This window comes from Nicotiana sylvestris, chromosome 7 (assembly GCF_000393655.2).
Source record: "Nicotiana sylvestris chromosome 7, ASM39365v2, whole genome shotgun sequence".
NCBI lineage: Eukaryota > Viridiplantae > Streptophyta > Magnoliopsida > Solanales > Solanaceae > Nicotiana > Nicotiana sylvestris.
The window spans coordinates 10,232,398-10,243,114 of NC_091063.1; the positions used below are offsets into that span (position 1 = coordinate 10,232,398).

The 10,717-nt window shown below is 35.0% G+C and overlaps 1 protein-coding gene and 1 non-coding gene across 2 annotated transcripts; both read left to right on the forward strand.

Moving 5' to 3' along the window:
• The first annotated feature begins 1,329 nt into the window (after positions 1 to 1,329).
• TRNAI-UAU (transfer RNA isoleucine (anticodon UAU)) lies at positions 1,330 to 1,403 on the forward strand. Its single transcript has one exon. It is a non-coding gene; the product is annotated as a tRNA-Ile (tRNA).
• A 288-nt stretch (positions 1,404 to 1,691) lies between these two features.
• On the forward strand, positions 1,692 to 5,715 carry LOC104227815 (beta-amyrin 28-monooxygenase-like). The gene is made up of 4 exons (XM_009780149.2): positions 1,692 to 2,490; positions 3,178 to 3,471; positions 4,292 to 4,479; positions 5,365 to 5,715. Exons 1-4 carry the CDS (start codon positions 1,821 to 1,823, stop codon positions 5,662 to 5,664), a joined length of 1,452 nt encoding a protein of 483 aa, XP_009778451.1. The 5' UTR covers positions 1,692 to 1,820; the 3' UTR covers positions 5,665 to 5,715.
• Positions 5,716 to 10,717: the final 5,002 nt, after the last annotated feature.

Sequence of the window (10,717 nt, forward strand, 5' to 3'; positions counted from 1 at the left end):
TAACCTGCAAAATAAATTGATGTAACGTGCACGCATGCACGGATAATTATATCAACAAAAGCATAAAAAGCAACGCTCATTTTCAGAGTAAGATTTACGTAAGAAACTAACATATACTTTAACATAAAGAGTGTAGACATTTCAATTTTATTGGATCAACATCGCATATACAATTTTGGCTAAACCTTAAATTAATTCAAGAAATATTACCAAATCATGATTAAGTTTTTAACTTTATTTTGAAGTCCACCTTCATTCGGCTCTTAATCTAGATGGGCTTCACAAGATGGGTCCACTTTATTAGCTCAAGGTACATTAGAATGCCACTTCATCCAAAATATCAGGGAGAAATTCAAAAATAACAAGATTATAAGAGGTAACTGAAAATAGTAACAGTTTTAAAAGTAATCGAAATTTAGCTACTTTTGATGTAAAGATAAATCTGAACGAAAACACTATTTAAAATCCAAAAATATTCCAGCATAATATATTGGAGTTCGAAGTTTTTACATGTGAACTTCCAACATTATATACTGGGGTTCCAGCATAATATAATGGGGTTCCAACATAATATACTGGAGTTCCAGCATAATATGCTGGAAGTTCATACACATGTACTCCAATCTCCAGTATATTATGCTGGAACTTTCCGTGTGTTGGAGTTCCAGCATAATATGCTGGAAGTTCATACACATGTGCTCCAATCTCCAGTATATTATGCTGGAACTTTCCGTATTGCAGCAAAATAGTGACTATTTTTCAATGACTTTACAAACGCTGACTATTTTCAATTATCATTCCGAAAATTGACTAGCCCGTGCTATTTTCGCAAAATATCAAACACATGCCATATTTCAAGTACTGTGGCATAACAAGTTAGAAGGGATAGTTTGGTTGGGGTTTTGAAGTTTTAATCTCCACGTAAAAACCATCATTAATTTATATAATGTTTGATTGCTCTTTTTATTTTATAAAACATACTAGCATAACTTAAGCAAGAATTTATATATTATTTTTATGCAGAAAAGAATGTGAAATAAGAATATGAATACTAGTAATACATGAGAACACTAAAATGGAAAAAATAACCCTTACAATAGTAGAAAACTTTTTATGCTGTTTAAAAGTAAACATATACTTTAACTACACATTGTATACTAATATACAATATAGCCAACTATTCATTCAACCAAACAAAATATCTCCCTACTACAATCCTTACATTACTAATATTTGCATTACAAATCCTTGCATGACTTGTCTTAAACCAAAAGTGAGCTTCTATATTACTGTTTAATTAAATTATTCATGATACTCCAGCACATAAGCGGTCCCGTAGCTCAGTTGGTTAGAGCGTTGGTCTTATGAGCCGAAGGTCGCGGGTTCGAGCCCCGCCGGGACCAAATTTGCCACCGTGCAACTTAAATTTTGGTTCTTTGGTCGTCGCATCTTGAATTTGCGCAGGACCATTAGCTTCTGTAATAGAACAAAGTAATGCACACAAAAGAATTAAAATCAAGAAATTATATACATAAAATATAATGTCTTCGTCATTGCGTTAATTTAAATTTCTTAGAATATGGAATAAAAAAGAGAAACATTTTTTCCGGAAAAGATTTCGCTATTATATGAGTATGAATTATCAACAAAGTCCTCTACTTCATCTCTCGTATTTTTCTATTGATGTTTAGTGCCACTCTTTAGCTCCATTGCACTCCACTATAAGTATATGTGCACACTTCAATTACCAAAACTCATCTCATTTCATGTGGTAAAAGCTATATATTATACTCCATTATTTAAGCTTTTACCAACTTGACATGGAATTGTTCTTTCTGGCTCTCCTCCTTTGCATCTTCGTGATCTTGTTGGTTTCACTCTCCTTTCAACTACTCTACTTCAACAAAAGCTCAGTCTTGGCCGGAACCCTACCTCCGGGCAAGACCGGATGGCCGGTCATCGGAGAAACCCTCGAGTTTCTCTCAACTGGTTGGAAAGGTCACCCTGAAAAATTCATCTTCGATAGAATGTCTAAGTACTCATCTAGCGTCTTTAAAACTCATCTTTTAATGGAAAAATCAGCAGTCTTTTGTGGTGCTACCGGTAACAAATTCTTGTTTTCTAATGAAAACAAACTTGTACAAGTATGGTGGCCTAATTCCATCAAAAAAATATTCCCATCTAATTTGACTCAAAACTTTAGTATAAATGAACAAGGCATTAAAATAAGAAGATTGCTTCCAAATTTCTTGAAGCCAGAGGCTCTTCAACGTTACGTTGGGATTATGGATAAAATTGCACAACGCCATTTTGCGACGTGTTGGGAAAATAAAGGCCAAGTACAAGTTTACCCTCTTGCCAAAAGCTATACTTTTTGGCTAGCTTGTCGATTATTTGTGAGCATTGAAGATCCTCAACATGTTGCTGAATTTGCTAAACCCTTTAGTGTTTTGGCTGCTGGATTGATTTCTATCCCCATTGACTTGCCAGGTATTGAAATGTGTGATCATTTCGTCTAAAATTTTAAACTGCTAGCGAAAATACTTTTGTTTATTTAACTATATTTTGTCACGATGCAAGTTCGTGGCATGTATTATCACTAATTGGTCAAACAGACCTCACTAATTTATCCCTTAGGCTACGTCATTATCAAGCCCAAAAACGTTCGTACCATGTGAACTTGTGCTATGCTTTATAAAGCTCTTTACTTTTCTCTTTCATTCTGATATGGATTAGCCTTAGGTGACATTGACTTGCCAGGTATTAAAACGTGTGACTTTCTCACCTAAAAGCTTAATTTATTAGATATAACAATTGTTTTATTGTTTAATTATATCTATCATGATCCACGTTCATAGCACGTATTGTCCACTATGGCCCAACAGACCTCATAGATTTGTCTTGTGGGTTACGCCATTATCGAATCCCAAAGTACGTATACTATATGAACTTGTGTCATGCCTTATAAAGGTATTCAATTTCTCTCCTATTTTTGGAATTCGTTTTAGGTGACATGTGCATCTTTTTCAGTAAATTGTCAGTCTAGAAGCTTGCTAGTCATGCTTGACCCACTCATCAACCCACCCTATATCATGTGTATCACAATATTTTTAACATGTTTAGTTTTTTTCAAGTGCGAGCTTCACTTTTATTTACTTAATTATATTTGAACACAAGGAACGGCATATAATCGTTCGATCAAAGCCTCAAATTTGATAAGAAAGGAGCTATTGAGAATCATAAAGCAAAGGAAGATTGATTTGGCAGAGGGAAAAGCATCGCCAACACAAGATATATTGTCACACATGCTGTTGACAAGTGATGAAAGTGGGAAATTTATTCATGATTTGGAAATAGCTTCTAACATTTTAGGGTTGTTGGTTGGTGGACATGACACTGCTAGCTCTGCTTGCACTTCCATTGTTAAGTTTCTTGCTGAGCTTCCTCAGGTATATGAAGCAGTCTATAATGGTAAGCATTCACTTTAATTATCATTTGATTCTCTTATGCTTCTTTTCTTTCTAATTTTAAAACAGGTATTCATTATTATAATTGGTGTTTCACCATAAAATTTTCAATTTTCACTAGAAGATCAATTTTGAAATATTTCGAAAATTTGAAAAACTCCAAAAAGTTGTTTTTCAAAATTTTCACTCAAATCACTCACAAAAATGCAAAAACAACCCAAAAATATTTATGTCCAAACACAACTCTAATTTTCAAATACAATTTTCACTTGAATCTTTTTTTACTTTTTTGGAATTTTACAATTCTTATGTCCAAACACCCACTTACCATGAATGGTGAGATAGAAATTGGCCGGCAAAACTTAGATTGTATCCCTATAGTCCGGAAGAAATTAAAAAGAGAGGAAAAGATTTATGGTAAAAACTTATCCACACCGAATATTTACATCTAGTAGTGACAAAGTGAATAAAAAATTTATTATTTATCTATGTTATCCACTAAAAATTAGGTTGGATAATGAACTTTTTAAAAACGGGTCAAATTGGATCAGAACCATATTATCCACTTAGAAAATAGATAAAATTTTACGTATGTAAAGACTTTAATTGGGGGTTCCTCAAATTTGGAAGACTAGAAATTCTCTCAAAAGTGATCATATTCAAGAAGTCATGAATACTATGGATATTCATATTATTCAGCTTTTCAACTCGCCCATATGTGACCTGATCCGCCTGTTTACCACCCCTATTTACACCTATCAAAAGCTGTTAACTTGTCTTTTTTCTGTTTTCTTTGCTCTCTTTGTTTGTGTGTGATAAAACAGAGCAAATGGAAATAGCAAAGTCAAAATCAGCAGGAGAATTATTGACGTGGTATGATCTTCGGAAGATGAAATACTCATGGAACGTAGCATGTGAAGTTTTAAGACTTGCGCCACCTCTCCAAGGTGCTTTTAGAGAAGCCATTTCTGATTTAAACTTTAATGGTTTCTCCATTCCCAAAGGATGGAAGGTATAATAATTACTTCATATTCCTTCTAAATTCCTTAATTAACACATTCTTGCACCAATAAAAGCACAAATATTTTCGAAAAATAATTGGCTTCACTAAATAAGGGATCTTTATACAAATAACTAGTTGAATTTACTGTTTACTTTTCTTATCCGATAGACATAGATATACATTGATTTACTACTAAAAAAGGGGTAAAAGTCGTCTATATTTTATAATTATTTTTTTAATTATAATATAATTATTATAATATCACAAAGTGGGACCAAGTATCGGTCGCTACACAAAAAAAGTATTGACTAAGCAAGTCTGACCATTTTGGTCAAAGGATTGACCAGTTTATTGACCGTTATCGGTTGGTATCTTTATCCCGGCCAATAGCGCCAAACTTTACCGACCGCCTTCGGTCGGTATGTAATTAAAAAAATTGCTTTTTGACTATTCCGTCTAACCCGGACAATTTTGCGGTCAGCTTTTTTGACTGACCGATGGCGGTAGGTAGCTTCTGGCAGAGGCAGATTTAGGATTTCTTAAATATGTGTCCACTGAAAAAACAAGAAAAAAAAGTATTAAGTGGGATCGATCCATGTTCCACAGGTAAATAATCCAATAGTCAACCAAGTATGTCATTCAATTTTTTTGGAGCATGAATGCCAACAGATAATATTACACTAATTCTAGAAAACATGTACATAAAACACCTAGTTTGACGATGAGAACATGGGTTCATGTGCCCCACGACTGGGGCTATAAATCCGCCCCTGGCTTCTAGACGGTTTTAAGAGAATTTATAGTAGTGATTATGCATGATTACACACATATTATACATGAATTATGCAGTTGAGTAGACGGCTATTTAGGTTAATTCTTTAATTAATAATGCAGCTATATTGGAGCTCAAACACAACCCACAGAAATCCAGAATGCTTTCCTGAACCTATGAAGTTTGATCCATCAAGATTTGAGGGAAGAGGACCAGCTCCTTATACATTTGTTCCATTTGGAGGAGGTCCAAGAATGTGTCCTGGAAAAGAGTATGCAAGATTAGAAATACTTGTGTTTATGCACCATCTTGTTAAAAGGTTCAAGTGGCAGAAAATTATTCCTAATGAGAAAATCATTGTTGATCCAATGCCTGTTCCTGCCAACGGTTTTCCTGTTAAACTTTACCCGCACCAACCTTAAAGGATTCTTTAATCTGGATTTATAATTTATCAATATTTTTCAGTTTGTCCACATGTTGGCTTGGGATCTATATAACATTCGAGATTAATCATTGTTTCAATTTAAGTAGATTATGTTCTTATTAAGACCTGTTATCTAGCAGAACCTGTGAGCGGTCGCAGTGAACTTTAATTATTAAAAGATCTGGCCAAAGAAGGTGATAACCCCGTAGATTCATTCCCATGGTTCGATCCTTTCCAATAAAATGTGGCATGATAGAATTCTGATCGTTTTTACGCGAGAAAGGGGGACCATAAGTATTCATCTAGCATACAAGTACCGTAAGGGGTGGAGCTAGCCCTTCGGATACGGGTTCGGCTGAACCTTGTAACTTTTCTCCAAACCTTGTAATTTTGTCTTAAAAATTATTGAATTATGTACAAATTATTAATTTAGAACCTAGTAACTTAAAAGAATTAGAATACTAAACTCATCATAAGTTTCAAATTTTGGCTCTACCTTTGATAGCCGTACATAGGGGTGGGCGTTCAGCAGTTTGGATTGAATATGAAACTTTCGGCTTGGATATTCGGTTTTTGGATTAAATAAATGACAATACAAATCCAATCCAAATAAGCACGGATTTGATCGGATTTTTTCAGTCGATTTTGGATTAATCAGTTTGGATATTTTGGATTTTCGGTTGAGCCTATAAATTTTGATGTTTCTTCTTCTTCTTCCAAAAATAAACACCTAAATAATGTATTCATGTTAAAGTACCTAAAAAGTTCATGTTTCTTGATCACACCCAACTATGCCTTATAAAAAGGACAAAGCGGTCGTTGCAAATATATTCCGGTACGGTTAACAAGTCCGGAGTCGAATCCCATAGGAAATTAACATATCAATCACAGCTATTAGACTAACAGAAATTCACGTATTCAATCTTTAGAGATATTTGAGTAACAAATTAGATGTTTATTAACTAAATATTACGTAATAAAATTGCAATAATTAAGAACTAGTTATAAACGGTTTGTAAGCAAGAATGGGAATGGTCTAAGGTTCCGATTTCCCCTCTTGTCGGAATCCTTTCAGCTATATTTGCTATAAATTTGCCTAAGTCTTCTCTATCGATCGTGAGCTCTCTGACTGTCGTAACTCTCTCTCGAGTAATTACAGCAATATACTAGACATATTCTCCGGAATTACGCTAGCTGGCCTTAGTTACAGCTCACTTATATCGCACCCAAGGTTTTGTTATCCCTAATCCCACCTTTAAACCCTTTGTATCGATCCCCCATATACTTTAGGAGTGATGTTGTTCAACAACTACCTAAATATGCACTATCTCCCGAGTAATACATACTAAATAGGCGCAGTTGTTTGAGGGCCCTTCAATCAACAGCAATCACAATATAGTTAAACAAACAGAGAAAATACTATGGCAAATCTATATTAACATAACAAGAAATTCATCCTCCAAGAGGTTCAATCAAAACCCTAGATTAGAAGTTTAGCTATGCATAATCATTTTCACAATCATAACAATAGAATTTACCATCAATGATAAAAACAAGATGAAGAAAGGTAAAAACTCTATGTTGAATCTTCCACCTTGCTTCTTGCCTGTTCTTGCCTTCAAAATCCCTTCAAAAAACCTCAATATCTTCTTTTTTGGGTGAGCTGGGCTTCTTATAGATCAAGGAGAGTCGCCCCTAAACTTACAATTTTACCCCTGAAATAACAATCCTCGGAGGGACGAGTGCGGCCGCGGTTGGATCACGGATGGACCGTGCATATCTGCCTTCCATTTTCCTTCTTCTTTTGTGCGCACTCACCTCCGATTGGCCTTACTTGCTCCAAATTAACTCCAAACACTCTTTAATGTCCTCATAGTCAGGAATTGCTCTTGTAAACCACAAAGTTCATAATTAGAGTCATTTGTTGTCATTTAAGATTCATATAACAATAAAGCATAGCTAAGTTGGAGCGTAAACGGTAGCTAAACTACATAAGTATAGCCTACTATCAACACCTCATACTTAAACCATTGTAGACATGTAATTTTTGACCCTCCCCGAGATTTTACACATTTTTAGCATTTAAATATTTAGTTTAAGTCTAATATCGCTATTTTAACTAGTTTGGACCTTTTGGCTGTATTTTATCACAAAAGTAAAAAATTACAAAAATATGTTCTTTTATTTAACTAACTGATATTTTATCTAGTTACTTTTAATTTATCTACTTTTCATAAAAATAAAAATAAAAAATAAATAAAATTAAAAAAAACATACCAAAAATAGTTTTAGTTTTATGTGTATATTTAATTTTAATTAATTGGGGGTGATATGACATTTTTATAAGTACTTTATAATTTTATAAAAGAGGAAGACAAGACTTTTTTTTAGTTAATGAATTTTGGACTTTTAATAAGTCCAATTTTGAAGCAATTTTGTAGAATTTTTGAGCCCAAATTGAATTCTTGCAAGAGGCCCAAGTTAGACAACCCACATTCTAGCCCTACCCTTTTCTTCTTCTCCCTTACCCTCAAAAAACCCTAGAAGACCCAAAAAACAAGAGAACCATCTCCAGTCGTCACCCCACAAGCCAAAGTCGCCGCCCACCTCTCACCAGCCACCCTATTTCCGCTGCACGCCACCTCCTCTCGACACCCTTCACCATCTTTCTTCTTGAACACAACCAACACCCTAAGCCATCAGACTAGCCCTAGAACAGACCCCAGCACCCACTACACCTAAAATCCCTAGAGAACCATCTCCAGCCGTCAATGGACCACCGCAGCGACTAGCCCAGCGACCACCCTCCAGCTAGCAGCAACAGACGTCAAAGGTAGAAAAGAACAGAGATAGAGGGTCGAAAATGAGGCAGAGCATGGACAGAGTCATTGGGGAAATTCGGGACGGAAACTTGGGATGAAAATTGGGTTCCAAAGAAAAGGATTCAGCGGCTCATTTTTATGGTTTTCAATGTTTGTTTAAATTTCAGAAAAAGACAAAAATGTGCGTATACATATACGGATATAGACGTTTCAATTTTTTTTTTTATTTGGGTTTTGAGTTTTGGTTTTCAAGTATGAAAATGGAGATCAATTGAGGTTCGGAGTTCGACTCGAGGTGTTTCTGGTCATCAATTTTCATTCTAGCTTCCGGCGCCGCTAAAGTTTTTCGGTCAAGGTCCCGTTCAGTTAATGAATTTTGTGATTCAAAACTTTGAGGTTCATTCTTTCTTCTATCTCACTCTATTTTTGGAATAATTAACGTTTGATTAGTTGTCTAATTTGTTGCTCTCTATGGTATTCTATGTTTTAAATGAGCCAAAGCTAATTTTCTATTCTATTATTTTTCCTTTGTGTTCGATTTCTCTGCTGCAATACTGTATTGACATTTGATGTGAATTCATATACTAATGGAAGAAGATAATGAAAAGAATCGCTTGTTGGTCTATGAAAATTGGGTTTAAATGGAGCTAAAAAGAAAGTGAGCATTGGATTAAAGTCACTGTTTTGTTTTAGTTTTACTTTCCTTCTATTTCACTTTATTTTACCGCTAGCAGCATGTTTTAGGCCATTATCACTCGGGTAGGTAAGCCTTAGGCTTTTATCTTATTCTTATTCGAGGTAAGAGGTCGCTCTCTTTAGTTTATATTCAGGGGAATGCCCCGTAGATTTTGTATATATTTTTATCCCGGGTATGCCCCGTAGTATCATGTATCTGGAGGCCATGACGAACTTTTGTGGAAAAGTATAGTATATATTACTCCCTCTGTTTCATATTAGATGAGGTACTTTCCTTTTTAGTCTATTCCAAAACAAATCACACATTTCTAAATTTAAAAATAATTCAACTTTAAAATCTTCATTTTACCCATTTACCCTTAATGAGAAGCTTTTATAGCCACACAAATGTCATGGCCCCACAAACTTTTTACCTCTTAAGCTTTTAAGACCGCAAGTTTCAAAAGTTTTCTTCTTTTTTCTTAAAATCCATGCCAAGTCAAACTACCTCATCTAATATTAAACGAGGGAGTAGTATTTAGGATTTTACTTTAATTTTTTTATTTTATTTTCTTTTGTTTAATTGGGAACGACTTCGGGCCTCTTGTGTGTTTATTTTCCTTTTTCTGTGTTTTACCTCAATTTGAATATCTTAAAGCCAACTAGATTGACTACGCAATCGTGACTTCTACGGGACTCGGGGAATGCCTAACACCTTCTCCTCGAATCAAATGAACCCTCTTACCCAAATCTCTGGTGCAGACTTAGTTTTGGAGTCCAAAGTGTTTTAAAATGAAAAATTATTTTTAAAAACGGTGACCTGGCACACCGAAATCAATGTCAGGTGACGACTCTGAGAACCTTTTTGAACACAAATTTTAGTCACCTTTCATAATTGAAACCCTTTTTGAGCTTCAAAAATCACTTTTAATATAATTAAAGAGGGTTAATTGAGGTTAAAAAAAGGGTGTGACAACCATTGCTCGTCCCCGAGCAATCAAACCATACTCTACAGAGGCCTACTTCACTAAGCAACTTCTCTAACTCATCACACCAAGAACACATCCTAAGGATTGAGCCCAGTAGTGTAACATCTTCGCCTCAAGAGTTGACTCTCACATGCCGCGCACTACTCCTAACTTACTCTTTTACTCTACGCAGAGGTTAAGACTCATCTTTCCGTCATGAATCAAGTGCCCTCTCATAACAACCGAGAGTAGTTCCACACACAATACAAGTTAACAACACTTAGGAACTCAAGATAGAAAGAATTCACTCACTCTCATAAGGGACATTCATATGCCACAAAAAATGCACTATAGGTTTGCCCGTAGTGTAATACTCCACTAATCGAGCTCATTCAGTCTAGGATCAAGTAGGACTTCATTTGGTTGTAATGTAGGTTACGAGACGAGTAGGATACATTTATATATAAGAGTGACTACACTTTCCGGAGCACTTTAATACATGCATTTTAACATTTAAGACCCTACTTATGTCAAACCAAACTCCACCTTTTCATCAATATGTATTACCCCATACTTCTTGAATCCC

Excerpts from the sequence above, each read along its gene's own strand:
- LOC104227815 (XM_009780149.2), top strand. The coding sequence starts at position 1,821 with ATGGAATTGTTCTTTCTGGCTCTCCTCCTTTGCATCTTCGTGATCTTG. Across the intron at positions 2,491-3,177 it reads TATCCCCATTGACTTGCCAG|GAACGGCATATAATCGTTCG; the intron begins GTATTGAAATGT and ends TTTGAACACAAG. Across the intron at positions 4,480-5,364 it reads CCATTCCCAAAGGATGGAAG|CTATATTGGAGCTCAAACAC; the intron begins GTATAATAATTA and ends TTAATAATGCAG.